Raw genomic sequence first — 20,525 nt, 5'->3', positions numbered from 1 at the left:
AGGAAGAGGTCTCAGAGGATGAGTTAGAGAAGCTGGCTCAGGATCTTGAGAGAACGAAAACTGGAAGTAGAACTTACTGCACCAGGGCTGCCTCGGCTACCCCTGTCCCAGAAGCTTGGAGGGAGCTTAGAGCTCAATGTTTCCCAATGTTCCTTGAGAGCCCAGGAAAAGTGGTGATGGTTGCTATTTGCATTAATGGCTTAAACTGCTTCTTTAAATTTCTTGCCTAGATTTATACGGGTTCAGCAAGTATGTTCTCAGAAGCTATACACTCATTATCTGATACTTGTAACCAGGGTTTGCTAGCACTAGAGACATCAGCAAGTCTGTTCAGACACCAGATTCTTCTCACCCGTACGGCTTTTCAAATATGCACCATGTTTCTTCATTGATCAGTGGTGTTGGTATTTTCATGATGGGCGCAGGACTCTCTTGGTATCATGGAGTCATGGGATTGCTTCATCCTCAACCAATGGAATCCCTTCTATGGGCATATTGTATTTTAGCAGGATCTTTGGTGTCTGAAGGAGCGACACTTCTTGTTGCCATAAATGAACTTCGTAGGAGCGCCCAGGCCAAGGGCACATCATTTTATATTTTCCTTTGATATGGTTGCCCGAATGCCTCGTTATGTTCCTTGGCCTGTAGAAGCTCCTTCAGCTATGATGTTATTTGGGCCTAGGAGAGATTTTGACATAAAGATGCCCCAATTAGGTTGCCAATGGAAACATTCTGGCTTGTGTGTTACAGAGTAATATTAATAGCCAACTTAAGGCGGGCATTTTGTTGTTAAATCAAAGAGTTGATTTAGTGCAGACTTCTATTCCATATCAAAATGTAAGTCATGCTGCTAATCTTTGTAAGGAAATTTCCAAGTATCTTTCAGGAAATTGGTCAGTGGAATTGGATAAGAAGATAAGAGAACTTCGCAAGTCAATTGTTCATATTGACTCAACTAGAGTAGATGTCTCCCTGGCCTCCGGACTGACTGAATAGATAGATCAAGCAATGTCCCACCTTAAGGAATGGGCGGGTTTGGGAGGTTTACCCCTGTGCCTATTACTGATCAGTGGCCTTGCCTGTTGGTGTATGTGCAAAAGGAGAAAGCAGCATGGCAGAGAACAGGCCTTGATAGTGCAGGCGTTTGCAGCCATGGAGATGGGACAGTCCCCTCAGGTGTGGCTAAGTTATCTTGACAAAGCCTAAGGGCAAAATCCTATAGCACACAGGATGCGAGGCTAAGCACTGCAAAGGTACCATGTGCCTTGAGGAGCATGTTTGATTGCATAAGGGTTGGTGTCCCAGGTCCCTTCTCCGTGAAAAAGACACCGGAACAGGTCTGACATATATGCTTTACTACTCAACGACGGGAGGCATCATGTCATCACAAGGTCCCCTTTCCCAAAACTTGGAGATCAAACCTCTACTCCCGCCTGTGTTGCTTTTAAAACAAAGAAGGGGAAAAAAAAAAAAAAAGAAGGGGGAACTGTAGGGCGTGGTTTGAATCGCCATTCCAAAATGGCGCCTGGGACTACTTCCTCATATGCCCCTGAAGAAGCCACGCCCACAGGCAATATTGCGCAGGCTCACTGCTACACATAATCAGGCCATCTGCTCCGTAGGGCAACGTTGGATCTCGAGATACCGCACCGACGTGGCAGGCTCTGATTGGAGAAGGCAGAGGGATTTAAGGGCGGTAGAAGAGACGCTCGAGGGCTTTTTGCTGAATGTAAAGGTTCCTGAATAAACTGCGTTGAGAAGAACAACTCTGTGTTTCTTCTGTCTGCTGGTCAGATCGGGGAGCGACATGTAACTCTGCTCCTCCAATTGGCATTAAATGTATTGGAAAGCAGAGTAAAAGTGTTCATTGTTTCTAGATTGCTGGATAAAGGTCTATCTTTCTTTGTGACTACATTTTTTGAAATTTTCTAGAATGACAATGTATATTATAATTACTCAAGAAAGAAAACTTATCTAGCCTAGGAGCTGATTTTCCCTGAAGATAATCATTTTATGAAAGCAAGGACATCAGAATGAATGCATGGACTTGTAGGCCAACAAAAATTGAGCTTTTTGTTTTTTGTTTTTTTCTGCAGTGATTCCTTTTAAAGTACTCCAGAGCAGTTATAGGGACATTTGAAATCCAGTTCTCAGTTTCCTTACCAACAATAGCTAGGCAACCAATTACCACTTACTATGTGGGAGATGTTAGTGTCTATAAGTGCTCAGTCCTTCAAAATGAAAACTGGTATCAATGTAGTTACCTTTGGGTTAAAATATCTACAGGACTGTGGTTGGGAGCCTCCAAACAAAGCTATGCGGTAATCATGTTTCTTTCTTCTAGGCCGTGTGCCACCTGCAAGTTCTTCTCGATCCTCTGGAGACAGTAGATGGTATCTCATTCCACCTGTACAAAAAAGTACATAGTAACTCCTCAAGAGCTTCAGGTACTGTCAAGTCAATGCTTTGAAAGGGAAAGTAGTCCCCTCCTTTTCCCTGTCCTGTAACTCATTTTAATAAATTTATGATCCTCTGCAATCAGTATTACTAAGACTGTGTCACCTACATACCAATGAATTCTTGGGTTCCTTAAGAGAGTAGTTGTCAAAATAATAATTACTGAAATCTAGATTTCTTAAACCCAGTGATCTTAACTTTTTTTCATGAAATAAGATTCACTGTATAACCAAGGAAGCTGTCATTGAATGTTGGGAGCGACCTTGTTTAAACATTAACTGCCTTGTCAGCCATATGTGCTTACTGGCACAAAGTCTTGGCCTCTGTGGGAAAGGACTAGCCCAGTTTAGAACAAATAGCTATAGATCTTGTGGACAGGTACCTAGCAACCCATTTCTGCTGAACTTTTTACCCAGCCAATATCCTGTTCTTGAGAACACCTGCACTCCCCAGAGACAAAGCGACCCCGCTCTACCCCACATCTGCTTCTATGAGTATATTACTGGTGTGGGAACAATAAAATTTGTCAGCTTGATCAGACCTCTTGACTTGCTGTCTGTTTTTCGAGTCTCTTGTCCCCCCACCCCCCATTGTCTTCCAGGTGGTCCCCCAGTCCCCATTCACCGCCCCGTGGGCCAGGGCAGTTTAACTAGTAAGCCTCTTGACTCAGTTCCTTAATACTGAGATTACAAACAAATGCTACTATCATCAGCTCTCTGTTTTAAGTGCACATTAGAATCACATAAGAAATCTCTACTTATTCCTGGTTCCTATTACAGACCAATTAAAATCTCTAGTGGAGACTGCTGTGTTAAAGGGACCCATTTTTCCATTCAAATGTGGTTCAAATAATAGCATCTTTAGAACCTGGAACTTTGCTAGAAATACAGGCTCCCACAACCTAAAACCTAACAAACTATCATGTACTTATAAGTTAATCCAGATGTGCATAATACTTTGAGAAGGACTATCTTAGATGAAGTACAACAAGGATTCACAACTATTGTGGATCTTCCTTACTGTGGTCAAGAGTCACATACTCAAGAACTGCTTAAGCAGTGTCGGGAAAACACATTACCTACCAATGTTAGACAACACAGGGAAAACTATATTCTCTACCTCATATAGTCTTCTCAACACAACCTGAAATGAGTTTTACAAAAATCTCATAAAAGCAGCAAGGGAAAAGTGGTAAGCTATAAGAATGTTTATTATATAAAGGAAAATTGCAAAGCTATCCTATTAGTAAGATTAAGTCCAGCAACTTTACAAAAGAGTACGCTAAGTGCCTAGATACTGTTTGCTGAAAAACAAAACAATTCTTCAATATATAAAAGATGCCTGACTACTCTTTACCACTTTATAATTCATCAGATTTGCTGAGATTAAACAGTGAACACGGGACTATGAATCACCAAACTAAGGTGCCCGCTCCCTCCACACACTCTTCTGTTTGTTGGACTTGTAAGGACTTGCTCTTAACTGACTCACTGGCAAAACTGCATATTCAAGAAGAGCTAACAATAAAAATAGTCAAGAACACTCAAAGAAAATACAGACAGCGCAGGCAACATAGGTACATTCCAAGGCTTTAAAATGACTACATGAGAATAGTTATGTACTGCATTCATTAAATAAGAAAAAGTACATACAGACTCATAAAAATTAAAAATAGCTGAAGTATAAAGGTTAAAAAGAAAAATTAAGATAAACTCTCAGAAGGGGACCAAAATGGAGGTAGAACTAGGAAAAACAGAGAAAGATGAGATATTCAATGGCTCAAGAAGCACAGTATTAGTAATGAAGAACTTAGAAGTCAAAGGCTGAAAAGAGAAAATGCTCAACCTGATTTAAAAATATACATACATACATACAGACACATACATACATTACTGCAAACCTCAAAATACCAGAATTAAATAAAACAATATATCAACCTATCATGATTAAAAAACAAACAAACAAACCCCAAGAAACCAGCTGGTATCAGGATTCTCCAAAGTGTACTACTACAGCCTGCAGATGACAGAGCAGAGCCCTCAAAACCTAACCACAGACTATCAGCATGTACAGTTTAACTAGCTTCAATGTTTTAGGGTGAAATAAACATGAGACTTATCAAATCTCCAAGTATTTATTAATTATCAGGAACCCTTTAGATGTGTTCCATCATCAAACAGAATTAAGAAAGGGGAGTCAAGTATGGTAGGGCACACCAGTAATCTCAGTGCTCAGGAAGGCAGGAGGATTATGAATTTCAGGCTAGCCTGAGCTTCACACTGAGAAAGCTTGTCTCAAACAAAACCAAAACAAAAAGGAAAACTTTGTACTCTCAAGAGAACAGATTTAAAAGATATTCCAAGAGAGGAAAGTCTCAGGACAAGAACTGTACATCAGACTCAGCCTAGAGGACAAGCAGCACCGGAAGCAAGAGGCAGAAGGAACACACTGAAAGGGATGTTTTAAAGAAATAAAAGCAATGCATTAACTGGCATTTTATGAAAGCATAGAGGGCTTCTAGGTTAGTCAGAAAAAAAAAAAAAGACATGAGCATATTATTAGCTCCAGGCAAATAAAGAAAACCTGTTTAAGAAAAAGAAATATCAAGAAGGAACACTACCTGGTTAAATAAAAAGGATATACCATGAACAAGTACATGAAGCTACTGTGTACAAATTAAGACAAGTCTTCACTTTCTTTCACTGTAAGATAAGGGCTGAGACTAACCCTTTCCAGGGACTGAAAACCCTAAGGGATTACCACAATAAGAAGACAAATTCTTGAATGTTTTCCCAGGCTGGTGAGTCTGAATGGGTTTTTAGACAATGAAAATGGCCATGTGAGCCACATAGAAATGGTATGACGGGAACTTACTTATCACCATTTTAAGGCATTCAGGATTATCTTGAATAAGTGGTTCAGCCTGTACTGTTTTACTTAGGAAATTCTTCGATATAAGAGGAAACCTGACTTTAGCAAGGATATCAACCATAAATGGCTGGCGGTTAGGCTCATCATATTTCAACCACCTCACGGCAGCGTCATAAACCTGCAGGGACAAAGAAAACAGTGAAGGTCTGAGGTGGAAGCAACATTCCAAACATCTACTTTCATGTTCACACTGAAAAGGGACAATTACTTATTTTCAGTATTTTGTCAAAATTCTTGTTTGCATTCCTCAATTCCCTACTATATCTCAAACACCTTATATAATGCTTTAGTTTGAGTTTGTTATAAGTAACATACAGTGATAGGAAGAATGTTAAAATTGTAATTTAAAAAAAAAAGATTTATGGGGTTAGATAGATGCTTTGGTTGTTAAGAGCATGTACTGCTCATCTAGAGGGCCTGAATCTGATTCCTAGTGCCCATGTCAGGCATGGCACAATGGTCTAACTCTAGCTCTAGAGGACCCAATGCTTCTAACTTCTAAGGGCACTTGTACACAAGTGCACATATCTACACACATATACATGTAATTAAAATAAATTCTTAGATTTATTTTTCTTTATGTCTATGTTTGCATGTGCCTCCGTGTATTTGTTGATGGGTACCAACAGAGGCCAGAAGACGCTATCATATTTCTTGCAGCCAGAATCACAGGCAGTTGTGACCCATCTGATATGGCTGTTGGGAACTGAACTCAGGTCAGACAGAGCAGCAAGTGCTTTAACCACTGAGCCAGCCATCTCTCCAGTCCCAAAATTTGTGTGCGGGTGTTTATAAAACAAGTCACAGCTTCCTTTTCAGAAGCACACACACGACACACAGAGAAGTCTACTGGCTAGTTCCAGCATATGCTCAGGACCAAGAACACAGGCTTCCCAAGATGGCTTCCATTCCAGGAGACATGAACGTTACTTATCTTAAACTTGTATGGCTACACTGTGAACCAACAAACTTACCTGCTTTAGAAACTTTAAGATATACAACTCCATAGTTAATAAAATATAAGATATTTATAAGAATTGCTGTAGCATTCATTTAACTGCACCGAACAAATTCAAACTCATTAATTTATAAATCATAAAATAGCATCAACAACTTACTTCATCTACATTACTTCATCTACTACACTCATATACATGTACTCAGACTACTCACTAAACATGTTGGAGCTTGTTAATAAATTATGGGAAATGGAATTTTATTTTATTTTTTTAAAGTTTTATTTATTTTATTTATATGAGTACACTGTAGCTGTCCAGACACACCAGAAGAGGGCATCAGATCCTATTACAGATGGTTGTGAGCCAACATGTGGTTGCTGGGAATTGAACTCAGGACCTCTGGAAGAGCAATCAGCACTCTTAACCTCTGAGCCATCTCTCCAGACCCGGAAAAGGAATTTTAAAGAAAGGCTTTTTATTTAGTAACAGGTTTAGATTGCTTTTTGGTCTTTTGGCTAAGACCAAGTACAGGACAGACTTCGATTTAGTATTCTGTGTACCCAGTCACTATGGTAATGATGCATCTGTCATAAACAATGAGTTAATATTCCTATATGAATATTGTAGTATTTTATATTTCTTTAGTGTTTATCTTCCTTCCCACTATCCCATAAAGGAGACCACATTATATTCAGGTAAGAAGTCATCTACAGATTTTTTTTAGAATGTGGCAGCTTCTCAGACTTTCCTTCTTTCTGACAACCTTAAGAGTTCTGAATCCTGGTCAGGTGAACTGTCCAATTTCAGTTTGCTTGATGTCTTGTACATTAATCTACTATTATGTTTCTGGAGAGGGCGGCCACAGTGATCGGCTTAGGGTTTCTAGTGTTGTGATAAACACCATGACGAAAAGCAACTTGAGGAGGAAAGGGTTTATTTTAACTCTTTCTCTCAGGTCACACCCATCACTGAGGGAAGTCAGGGTAGGAGCTCAAGGCAGAAACCTGGAAGCAGAAACTGAAGCAGAGGCCATGAAATACTCTGCTTGCTGGCTTGCTTAGTTTGCTTTCTCATACATATCAGAACCACCTGCCCTGGAGTTGCAGTGCCTACAGTGGGCTGGACCCTCCCATATCAATCATTCATCAAGAAAATGGCCCACAGACTTGCCTACTGGCCAGTCTTATAGAAACATTTTCCCTCTTTCCAGATATGTCTAGGTTTGTGTCAAGTTGACAAAACTCAACCAGAACAGTGATGCTTTGCTATTTTATTCCATTAAGGGACCATGTACTATAAGATCTCATGGATGTCCAACCAAGTGAGCATGTACTCACTATGACCTCACCGATGTCTAACCAAGGGAGCATGTATTCACTATGACCTCACTGATGTCTAACCAAGGGAGCATGTACTCACTATGACCTCACTGATGTCTAACCAAGGGAGCATGTACTCACCATGATCTCACTGATGTCTCATTAAAAGAGCATGTACTATGATCTCACTGATATTCCATCAAGGGAGCATGTACTCACTATGACCTCACTGATGTCCCATCAAGGGAGCATGTACTCATTATGACCTCACTGACGACCACCAGGTAACTGAACTTTAGGCACACTCCTGTGCCTGACATACAGAACTAGGTTTCTTTTTTCTTATCATATGATCAAGTCCTCCAACTGGAAAATCTATGTTATGAACAGCATAGAGCAAAATAACATGGGTTAAAGAAAAATAGCAACTCAAATCCCATGATCTTATCATTTCCTACTTCGGCTATAACAAATCACTACAGACTTAGTGACTGAAAATAGACAAGGATGTGGGGCTAAAATATAAGGACTGAGTGAGTCTACATATTAAAGTCACACAACCTGCTCCTACACAACTTTGGCCAGTTTACACACCTAACACTTAAATTGATGGTTCTAGAGAATGTAAATAAAGAGATGCTGGGCAAAACAAGGTGCCAGACAGAAGGGCTACAGAGGCTACACAGTAAAAACTGTTTATTTACACTTCAAGTCTCTTATGACCTATCTGCACTTGGGACCTACCCACCCTTTCATCCTCATCTTGGTCACATCTAAGTTCCCATCAACATGTAAGCCAACATAAGTTCAGGAAATCTTTTAGAGGAGGCTAACATGGCACCCAAAACGTTTTATCTCTACCATGCAATCAGTCTTTCAAACAGTCTTGACTCTTCCAATGAAAAGGGCTTTGTGATGATATATTTATTATAAAGAACACATTCTCTCTGATTTCAAGACTGTTTGTTGTCATATATTAAAACATCAGGCACTACGAACTGATAACTAATTTACTAAGAAATCTCTAAGACAATTCAGTTACCTGATCCTCTGCTCTCACAGTCAGGGTGTCCTGGCTGAGAAGATGTGTCACTCGCTTGACATCAAGTTGTAGAAATTCATCAGTTTTGTAAACTTCGGTGAAATGTTGATGAATAAAGTCGTCAGCTGTTGCTTTCAGTTCAGGGCAGTCCAGACACTCTGCAAGCACACTTATACCTAAACAGAAAAAAGAAAAGACATTGGTTTCAGATAAAACATATTCCAGAACTTGATAATCCTGGAAAAAAACTCAAACTTAAGACCCTGATTTTAAAAAACAAAACAGTGTTATGTGTTTTAGGGGGGTGCAGGGGAGGAGAGAAAGCAAGGCTTAGGGAAAACTTAAGTGGATCTCAAAAACTAGATCCTTTTTGCTCCAATAAGTATCAATTTTTTCCAAACTCTTCTCAGGTATTGTTAAACATCTTCTTTCACAAATAAATTTAAAACTAAAGTATCACGTTACTTAAAAGTGAGATGATTTTTATTAGAATTGCACTAAACTTTTGGACTGTTTTGGGGGATAGCTGACTTCTGCAACATAGATGAAGAATTCCCTGTGAGAACCTGGCACTGGGCTGGGAGACAGCTCATCAGATAAAGTCACTTGCCTTCAAGCCTGACATCCTTGAGACCCACATGGAGGAAAGGAATCAACTTCTGCAAGTTGATCCTGAAGATGGGCACACTAATCCACAACACATCCAATTAACAAAAGAACCTGACAGTTCAATTTTATTCCACTGTAAATTATTTATGACATTCAGCTTTTCTTATGTACTCTAGTATAAATATACCTTTTCCCCCTTATAAGCTTTGTATGTATTTTTATTCATCATTTTCCCAATTTTTCTACTTTGTTTTAGGAATTTATATTCTATATAAGGAGGCAAAGTACTGTCTGCACACCAAGTTTAGTCAGTCCCCAATCTGATGGTGTACCACCTTGGCAGGGCTAATTAGAGTTTATTAAAATGGTATGGGCTGAGTTGTTATTTTGTTTTTGTAGCCCTAGGTGCTTACTTACTTGCCGGGCTGGTCTCAAGTCCAGAGAGATCTGATTGGTTCTGCCTCCCAAGTGCTGGGATTAAAGGCATCATATCTGGCCAATACAGAGCTTTGATGTTTTCATATTAATTCTCATCACTACCAACCAATTTGCTAAGGTAACTGGTGTCTTTCATCTCCTTTGTATAAATGAACTGACTTGTCCCCATGGCATCCTGAATATTCATGGTAAAAAGCATTACATGGTAAAAGTAGTTAGATTCCATCTGGCCTGTGGTTTATGGTTTAATTATTAACTGGTTCGTGAATGAGTTCCCAATATGTAGTCTAGATTTGCCTTAAACTCACAATCCTTTTGCCTAGGCATCTTGGGTGCTAGGATTACAGACACATGCCACCATCATAAGTTAAAAACCTTTTCATTTGCTTAAAAATATCACAGATACTGAAAGTGCAGGGAGTGTTTTTTTCAACTATTGCTATGACTTTAAGTATGTTCATATTTTAGCTTGTTAGTAATCTTTGACAGTGAAATAAAGGATGAAATTTCTGAGTAAATTGATTACTAATAAACTTTAGAATGCAGTTTGAGGTTTATCCTAAATTTCCTATCACCACACACATTAATTAATCTTCTCCTCTATTATTATTATTTAAAAAATATTTTTATTGTATGTATGTGTGCTGCCTGTATATGTCTGTGTACCATGTGCAAGTAGTGTCTACAAAGGCCAAAAGAGGGCATTAGACCTTTGGAACTGGAGTTACAGATAGCTGTGAGCCACCACGTGGGTGTTGGGAAACAATACAAGTTTTCTGGAAGAGCAACAAGTGCCCTTGACCACGGAGCCATCTCTTTGGCCCCCATTATCATCATCTTGGATTGAAAAGGGGAAGAATTCTTTTAAAAAAGACATTCATTGCTGGATTGGAAATCATTTTACACTAAAAACAATAATGGTTCTAAGGGAAACAGAAGTTTTATGCACATTTATATACACACATTCTTTGTTCAAAGCTGTCATTATGCTAATCCTATTTCTGGTAACATTATTTACTAATATCAAATTTAAATAATGAAAATTAATCTCAACTTTTGATGCTCACTAGTATTAGCTGATGAAGACATCCCACCTGGAATCTTCTCAGCTGTCTAAGGTTACAGTTCCGGGCTTCCTGCTTCCAAAGACAGCTTAGTCTTGTCTCCTGCCTTCCCAGCTATAGACCTGACCCTGGTACTACTCTTTGAGCAGTACCAGGTACTACCCTTTTTAAGCAGTCTTTCACAGTTTTCTTTGAAATAATTAGATATTGTCTTTCTGATCACATATAATGTCTGCTCCCCCCATCCCTTTTTTTAACTTTCAAAATAAAGTTTTACAAAAGGAATACTGGGTCTGGAGAGATTGTGCAGTGGTTAAAAGAACTTGGTTCAATCCATGCACCCACATGGAGGCTCACAACCACCTGTTCCAGAGGATCCAATACTCTTTGTCCTTTTATTAAATATTGAGAACTTTTCTTATCTCTTTGTGCAGGAAGCTTAAGTTGAGAAAGACTAAATTTTCAAAAAAAAAATCCTTTGGTTACATTTCAAGGCATCTGGTTTACTGTGTTATGCTTTTCAATAAGCCTGTAAGTTAATTTTCAATATTTCTATAGCTTTCTTTTATTCAGTTAACTTTCCAAGTGCTGAAAATGGTGCTGAGAGAAACAGCTGTCCGTCTGAAGCCATGTCCTGCCTGCTACACTGCTGTGGGTTCAGGCCCTGTGTACTTTTCCTTTTAGGAGCTTGTTGTCTGTTGTTGGTGACCAGTCTATACAAACACTCCAATTGGATTCACTCTTCTGATCACAGTAGAAACGTTCTGTGACAACTATCTAAAGTTCTGTTACTCAAATTCTACTTTTTCTAACCCTGATTTTTTTTTTTTTTTTTTTAGGTATCTGAGCAATTATAAGTTACCTATCACGGCCTCTCAAATTCCCTTTCTGCTTAAAACAACAAAAGCCATCTTATTTTAGTAGGCAAAGTAGCCTATGCCTTTACTCCCAACCCTCAGTGGGTGTGGGCAGGGATAGGGGCAGGTGAATGTCTCTAAATTAGCACTGGTTAGACTAGCACTGGTGCACTGGTGTACACATCGAGTTCCCAAGCCAGTCAAGGATACAGACTATCTCAAAAAACAAAACATCAGCTTAGTTATTTTGCCATCATTAAAAAATCTAACTGATTAAGCTGGTACTCTCATAACACAATCATCCTTCAATAGTTGGAGACCAAACTTTTAAACATAGAAGTTCTTATATGGGACACTTCATACTCAACCATAATAGGACAGAAATAGCAGTTTGGTTTTTGTAAGCTAACACATCACTTATCCCTAAAAACACAAGTTTTGGTGGTTATAACTACATATAGGAAATCTACCACCAATCACATTCAGCATGCTCCTGCCATCCTGCCTCTCAAGAGGCAGACTTTGTACCTGGTTTGACAACTGTCCTTATGGTCCGAGTGACTTTTCCTTTGTGTTTTGTTGGCTTTCTTGCTTCTACATGCTTCTGTGGCTCCTGTCTCACACCAGTGCCCTGCTTCTTAATGGCTCTTTCATCTTTCAGTAATGGCTTTCTTTTATTTACAGTATTGTATCATGAGACAGTTTCCCAACTGATCTTTTGTTTGAATTTTGGGGGAGTATCTACTTTACTGTTCAATTTGATTAAATGTCAAGACTGAAAAAGCAAGGGGCTTATGCCCCTTCAAATATCTTTTCTATTTTTAATTTTCTTCCTATTTCTTACATTAAATTTTCCCTCAGGAGCTATTCATTTTAGATGTTGAATGTTATTTTCTGTCTCTCAAACTAACTAGGCTTCCTTGAACTTTGTATGATTTTGTTTTGTTATTTTGAGACCAGGTCTCACTACATAGCCTTGGCTAAAACCAAGCTGGTCTTGAGTCTACCTCTGCTCTCTCAGTACTGGATTACAGACATATGCATCATCATGCCTGACTAAATTTTGCCTAGTTCAATCAATTTCCATGGGTTTCCTTAGCACTGCGGAAGTTAGATTGTGTAGGAATCTTGAGCAGTAGAGAAGCAAAAGGAAATCTTAGGCAGGAGTTCTCTAACTGACTGGTGTGACAGCTATGGTCAGATCACAGAGAAAGCAGTCAGAAGCAGGTCTTCTCATCCCACCTCTACCAAGTTACTGAGGACTGTAAGACTGTGGTCCAGGCTGGTCTTGAACTAGGGGCCATCTTCCCACCTCAACCATCATGCCTACTTGAAGTCTCTGTCTTTGTCACAGGCTTAGGCCCAGAATCAAGCTCTTTTCTAGGTCACTGGGGTATATTCTTTCTCTCTCAACTCTGTTAACAGTGATGACAGCTTAGCAGGAGAATGCTTACCTAGCATGCACAAGGCCCTGGATTCGATTTCAAAGTACCACAAAAACAAACAGAAACTACACAAAATGGTAGCAGGAAATAGGCAAATGCCAGTATGTTCTCTTTAAAAGCACAAGACACAATACACAGTAAAAGCTCACCTTAGGATCTACATACTATATTTTGTACTACTATTTCTACTGACTTTTTAAAAAAAGGCATTTTTGCTTGCAGTTGATTCATGCCAATAAATTTACAGGGCTAAGGAGTTATTAAAAATGTTTTTTGAAAAATTTTATTTATTTACAGTTTATGTATATGTGTGTGTGCCTGCACATGTATGTGTAACTGTGTGTATATGTGAAGGATACCCTGAAACTAGAGTTCTAGATGTGCTGAGTACTGGGAACCAAGCTGAGTCCTCTGCAACAACAGGAAGTGCTCTTAACTGATAAGACATCTCTCCAGCTTCCTCACCCCCAAGGTGGTTGAAAGTAAATCCCTTTTGTAAACACATGGTGTCAGAATACTTACTTATACAAGGAAAAGTAACTGTAAATATTAGAAATAAAAACTAGAAGAACAGAGGTGTAAACTACAGTACAGAAATGGAATCTCTGAACAGCAGGCAGTATTTATTTCCTAATGTGGGTTCATCATGTTGACTTATGGCTAACAACGCAATCCCATCAGTATGTTCTCTATAGCTACTCGTCCCCACTCCACCAACTACAGCTCTTTTCTGAACACTAGACTAGTCTCATTTTTATTCCTTTGTCTGACATTTATTCTTTTCTGCAACTATCCTGCTTCCTTTTTGACTGCCTTCCATGTCTCCTCCTGGGGCTCACAGTGTGTGCACTGCTGGAGTACAGGTGCCCAGAGGAAAGGGAGTGCACAAGTTGGGCAGATGAGGCTGCTGCCCAGTGTTCATCTTCTGTCACCAGCACCCCCCATCTTTGTCTTGAGTGAGAACTCTCAGAGTTGACTCAGATCCAGGCCCCTGGATCTCCAGCCTGCTCTTTCTCTGAGGCCTGAATGAGTGTTTACTGGCACTAAGGATCATCCCACAGTTAAATGCACACTAAACTTAGAAAACTCAGAATTACTTTCTCTGCTTCTTTCAAGGACAACTTATTTACTGGAGGCAATAGCTTCAAGTGAAGAATTACAGCAGCTCTTCAACTTTAGTTTATGATTTCTCTGCTTCCTAGTGCAAAACATTGACAATGGAGAGACAGCATGATGTTCCAAGCAAGCAACAGATGACTACAAGACTTATATAAGGCTACCACAAATGGATGGCATTCTTGTTCCTTGACTTTGATAAATGAAAACTCACTGTAAAAGCCATATTAATTTTATAAAATAGTAACACTGTATTTATTGAGCTTATTGCTGCCTCTCTATAAGTTCCTTTAAAATTTTATGTTTAAAATATTAAAATGTTTCATTGGATAGTAACCTTAAGGTTAAATGAAGAGTCTTATCAATATGTTTTTTTCTTTATTTAAATATACAATGAGGATTTAAAAAAAAAAAGCCAGGAATCTGGTATTTCTTACCAAGACAATTTGAAGCATCAACTTGTTCTTTCAAAAAATCAACACACATTTTCTTCACAGGCTCAATCTGGTACTGATTTGCTGCATCTAACAAAGACTGAACATTGTTGCTATTCACAGAAATTCTGTAAGTTAAAGAGAATATTAACTTTACAAATTTTTAATTGCTTAAATAAATAACATTACTGTAAAATATACTCTCCTATGACATTACCATCCCTCTAACTCCTCCATTACAGTTTTTTGTTCTAAGAAATCAGGAGCAAACCGATTTGTTACAATGGTGTTTTTGTTTGTCAGACCCCAATTTTACTCCTCCCAAAAGAATGATTCTTTTAACTCACCTAGCAGTATAAGCAAATTCCACCAGTTGTTCAATAATGTCAGGTTCCGCATCTTTGAGTTCTACTTCAAAGGACTTAGATTCAAGCATGTTAGCTGAAAGAGGAGAAGAAACAGGAATGACACCAGCACCACCACAGGTTTAACTGAGGAACCAGCAAGGCCAGGTTATAGTGAATACAGTGAACAAACACTAGGACAGTTACCTCTATAGGGAATAGATGCAAAAACTCTTCATGTTAGTAACATCTGTTGAATTAATCTAAGAGCTTCCTCAAGCGTAAATGAGAAAGACATAAAATTAGATTTTTTTTCCTTCCAAGTCCAAAAATAATTCAGCCTTACTCTTCCCTAATATCCCTCCAAATTCTCAGAGGTAAGTAGGACAAAGACAAAACTTGAGGCAGGTACATTATTTAACTTGACAAAGATCACAGACCAAGAGATAGGTGTCGTGATGCACACTGCAATCTCAGCACTTGGAAGGCAGAGGTAAGAGGATCACTGAAAGTTCTAAGCCCCCGCCCTGGCTACATAGCAAGCTTCTGTCTCAGATAAACAAAACAAAGCTCATAAGGCAATACTGAAGAGTATAATCAGGTTCTAGGTCTCAGCTAAATATAGACTTCTTTCCACTAGTGTGTCTCCAGCATCCCTTCCATCCTCCACTTGGGGCTAATGAAGGAGCACTCACTGTGTGACCGACATCACAACTAACATCACTCTCTCATTCTCTTTACTACCTTGTAGCCTTAAGTTGGAAAAAGCTTTAAAAACTAGGGAAAAAACTGTTTATTTATCTACCCAATTCTCATAGAAAAAAACAATAGTTTTTACCTAAAAATACTCACTTGTGAACATTAAGTTAAAAAAGTGACTGGCTGCAGCCAGGACAACACGGTGAGCAGGTATCTTTCTTTCCTGAACCATGAGGATCACATCGCATAAAGTTCTCTAGTAAAAAGAAAAAAAAAGCATATAAAAACAAGCTCACTGGTTGTAGCTCAGCAATATTAAGTATAACAAAGTAGGAACCTACCAAATGTTGTAATGCCTGTATACCAAATTTACAGTCTATTTCAAGACTTGTTTATAAGTTTTGTGGGCCAGCACTTAGAATCTTATGCACATCGATAGCCCCTCAGGCTATTGTTACCTCATTGACAGGTGTGCTTTTAAAGGTTCATTGTCTGATCACATGTGGAAAGGTGCAAAACAATCACAGTCCTGGGGTGACTTGCCATAAGCCATCCCAAAATATGCATAGTGTAGAGAATCTCTTACATACTGTGTAGACATATCATCTGTCAATAAAAAAAAACCTATGGCCTATAGTAAGGGGTAGAATAGAAGGTGGGACATCTGGTAGGCAAAAAGGATTCTGGGAGAGACTTGTGGGAAATTCACCTAGAATTTTGTCCATGAAGGACAAAAGCCTAGGGGTTTGGGCAGAGACAACCAGCCATGTGGCAAAACTTAGATTAGAATAAATGGGATTTTAAGTTATGATCTAATCAGGGAACCAACCAAAGCCAAGGTGTTTATAAATATATTTTGAGTCTCAGATTTGTTATTTGGTGTGGGAGAGGAGGGGCCTGGCAATCCAAACCTTTTCATTCATATTCAGTTATTAAGTGTAAAAGCGGAGAACAAAGGGCCCTGCTATGCTACAGAGCGCTCTATTGAGGCCCACAAGCCTGGGTTCTCTCTCAGACTAACTGAAATAGCCCAGGGACAGGAACTGCATCCCTGCTGCTGCAGCAAGAGACAAAGGCAGCACTTCTAAGATTACAATGCAAGCAGGACTTTAGCACGTGCGCGATTCTGCAGGTTAAAGGAGACTCCAACTCAGTGCAGCTAGGCTAGCTGGAGGGCAGGGGACACAGAGCCTGAGGGGTTACTCCTCCAGTGAACACAGAGCCAGAGTGAGAACACATAAATTCAAAACGGAGCTCTCAGTCAAACCTGAGGGCATAGGGCTGGAATACACACCTTCCCAGAGTGGGGAAAAGTCACAGAAGGTATTTGTGCCTATATGCTGCACACACAAGAGCCCAGGACTACAGTGGCATAAAGATAAAACTGATTTTTTTCTGCGATTCGATTCACCCTTCCCTATTAGAGGGCCAAGAACCACTGCAGTGCCCCAAGCTAAACAATAAAGGGAGACAAGGAACACACAAAAAGAATCCAAATGAACCAAAACTTCAGAGGAGGTAAAAAATTGTTTTAGGCTGAAAAGGTAAAGAAAGTATTTAAATTTCACATATTCATATAAATAATTCAAAATTGATAGCTATAAAGATGAAAGGTACAATGACAAGAGATTGTCTAGTTTATCTGATTACTTTTAAATGGTTCAGAGACACAAAAGAGAAACAGATACATCTAAACTGGAACTGGCATATTAGTGATTATGACCATTATCACATTAGTAGCCCTCATTTTCACCTTAATAACAGACTTCTCAGAGATAAAGCCTTAGACAAAAAATTTTATAAATTTTTTGAAAATTTTATAAATCAGATTCTTAGGAATTCTTAGGAATGATATAGGTCCACACGCAGCTTAGAACAGACCACACCAGACCAAATGATTCTAAGTGGGGTTTATTCAGGAGATAGGGCAAAGATTGGGGGGTAGGGGTGAGAAGAAGAGAGAGAAGAGAGAAGGGGAGAGGTCAGGGGGTTCTGCCTATTTTATATGGGCAGTGACATAGCCTCTTGCAGGTAAGGGTGGAAGGTAGCCAGGTGGATTCTGGGAATGTTGCCTTGGCAATGATGCAGAGGTTGCCTACATGTGATGTCACTGGGTTCGGAGCCTGATTCCAACAAAGAAAAATGCTAAAATATCAACAATGAAGTAAAATGGTGTAAGGAGCAGGCCCTTAAACAGGACCAACTCCATTTTGTAATAGGAAACTTGTAAGACATGTCTGGACATGTCTGGTACTTGTAAAGGCAAGTCTGGAAATGAAGCTGTGCTGAGATAACCAGACACGAATGGTTATCTGCCATGTACGGCAAGAGTAACTCCAAATTCAGCATAAAAGAGGAGCCCATCTGGAGCACTTCATCACACTTGTAGCTATGACTGGTCAATGTGATCCTCCAGACAAAGCCTCCTCAGCACCCAGTCATCAAAGAGTTAACTGAGAGACCTATGCCTCCAATTTCATGGCCAGGCTCAGACTTCAAACCGAGAGACCAATGCCTCCAGCTTTTTCATGGTCAAGCACCCTACGAGGTCAAATTATCTGGAAGCCACAGCCTGACCCCGCCTTACCAGACTCTGGACCTGTAACCCAAAACCAACATAAGGACTCAGGTCGTACAATCCGTGAATGAATGAATGATGTGTCTATTGTTATGCTTATTTTTTGGTAATTAGCAACTTATTAGCAACTTATTATGTGTGTTAATTGTGCATATTGTTAGAGGCAACCTATAGGAAATGTGACAATATCTTGTTGTAGCAATAACCTTAGCATTTGTGTTTGTGTTTGCTTGCTGTGCATTATCATTAAAGAAGTAACTGAATTCCACAAACTCTCTGTCTCTTGGCATACTCTCTTCCCTCTCGAGGAGCTGATGATCTCACAGTCGAATCCAGTATAGGATCCCTGAGTGGAGCAGGACCTGTTGCTCCTCTCCCCACGGGGAGATTCAAACCCCTTGCTAATAGATAAAGAGTCCCTGCTCTCGACAAATGGAAAATATAAAATTTGGAAACAAAGCTTAGATTTTTTTTTAAATTTATAATCAGACTGCTAAGATATCAGAGATAAAAAAAATAGGAGAGAAAAAAATTAAGGCAGACTTTGAGAAAAACGAGGCTGGAAAACTAGATGCTAGATTGGAGACCACAGAAAAGAGGTTAGAGGAGTCTTTGAATCAAAATAGGGAACAATTCACAGAAATCCAATCTAGAATTTACAGTAACATCAAAAGAGACAGTTCGCCGGGCAGTGGTGGTGCACGCCTTTAATCCCAGCACTTGGGAGGCAGAGGCAGGCGAATTTCTGAGTTCGAGGCCAGCCTGGTCTACAGAGTGAGTTTCAGGACAGCCAGGGCTATACAGAGAAACCCTGTCTCGAAAAAAACAAAAAAAAAAAAAAAAAGAGAGAGACAGTTCCAGATGAGAAAACTCTACAAAGGCTTAAAAAATTAAAATGGCAGCCCATGAAAAGACAATATGCCGAGTTAAGAATCTAGATTCTACTTATGGGAACAATGCCATACAATAAAGTGTATGTTTCATTTTATGGAATCTAGAGAATTAAGATATACATGTGTTGATGAATCATACTATTGATGTATATTCAAAATCCCAATGGGCTTCTGCCTTGAATTCTGAAAAAGAGGATTTTGAGATTGCACATTTAGTAGAAATTATGACAATTATGGGAATACCTGCACAAATTGAGACTGACAATGCTCCAGCATATGTCTCTAATAAAATGAAACAGTTTTTACATATTACAATGTGAAGCATGTTGCAGATATACCACATAGTCCAACAGGACAAGCATGTGTAGAAAGATCAGTCGTGCTCTGAAGAGAATGCATTTGCAGACGAAAGCTGATGCTGCTTCAGCTTATGTATCCTTTGGAATACAATAAATTTTTTTTAGATATTATAGCATGAAACCTGTTATAGATATAATTTATAATCCTATAGGTCAAGCAATTATGGAGAAATATAACAAAAATTTTAAAAAGATGCTCATAGAACAGGATGATAAAAGAAAATCTTCCAGGGATAAATTAAATGATGTTTTGTTGTCTTAATTTTTTAAGTCAATGAAACAGGGTGCGAGGCTGTTCAAAAACTCTGAATTTTAGGAAGGACTACTGAATTAGATCAGCTTATTGGAGTCCTAATTCCAGAATGGGAAAAAAGGAAGTATGTTGCATTGGAGAGATTTTGCATTTGTTCCAACAAGAAAAGCTATGTTTTTCATCCTGTGGTAGTTTGAATATGCTTGACCCAGGGAGTAGCATTATTTGGAGGTGTGGCCTTACTGGAGTAGGTATGGTCTTGTTGGAAGAAATGTGCCACTGTGGGCTTTGGCTTTAAGATGCCCACCCTAAGCCGGGCAGTGGTGGCGCATGCCTTTAATCCTAGCACTTGGGAGGCAGAGGCAGGCAGATTTCTGAGTTCGAGGCCAGCTTGGTCTACAGAGTGAGTTCCAGGGCAGCCAGGTCTACACAGAGAAACCCCCGTCTCGAAAAACAAAACAAATTAAAAAAAAACCCAAACAAACAAACAAACAAAAGACCCCCATCCTAGCTGCCTGAAAGCCAGTCTTCTCCTGTTTCCACTCAGAACAAGATGTAGTTCCTCCCGCACCATGCCTGCCTGCCTGCCTGGACACTGCCATGCTCCTGCCTTGATGACTGAACCTCTGTGTAAGCCAGCCCCCAATTAAATGTCGTCCTTATAAGAGTTGCCTTGGTCATGGTGTCTGTTCACAGCAGTAAAACCCTAAGACACATCCAAATTGTTG

At 39.4% G+C, this 20,525-nt stretch overlaps 1 protein-coding gene across 2 annotated transcripts in view; it reads right to left on the bottom strand.

The window, feature by feature from the left end:
- Nucleotides 1–20,525, bottom strand: part of Klhl7 (kelch like family member 7) — a 54,141-nt gene that overhangs the window by 16,585 nt on the left and 17,031 nt on the right. For both annotated transcript variants that reach the window (XM_028774726.1, XM_028774727.1), the window contains exons 2-7: nucleotides 15,868–15,970; nucleotides 15,019–15,112; nucleotides 14,675–14,799; nucleotides 8,709–8,884; nucleotides 5,332–5,506; nucleotides 2,265–2,407 (exon numbers count right to left, since the gene is read on the bottom strand). In XM_028774726.1, the coding sequence (XP_028630559.1) occupies nucleotides 2,265–2,407; nucleotides 5,332–5,506; nucleotides 8,709–8,884; nucleotides 14,675–14,799; nucleotides 15,019–15,112; nucleotides 15,868–15,970 (816 nt within the window). The remainder of the gene's footprint in view (nucleotides 1–2,264; nucleotides 2,408–5,331; nucleotides 5,507–8,708; nucleotides 8,885–14,674; nucleotides 14,800–15,018; nucleotides 15,113–15,867; nucleotides 15,971–20,525) is intronic.

This window comes from Grammomys surdaster, unplaced genomic scaffold (assembly GCF_004785775.1).
Source record: "Grammomys surdaster isolate TR1022 unplaced genomic scaffold, NIH_TR_1.0 242, whole genome shotgun sequence".
Taxonomy (NCBI): Eukaryota; Metazoa; Chordata; class Mammalia; order Rodentia; family Muridae; genus Grammomys; species Grammomys surdaster.
This window is presented reverse-complemented; position numbering and strand designations above follow the sequence as displayed.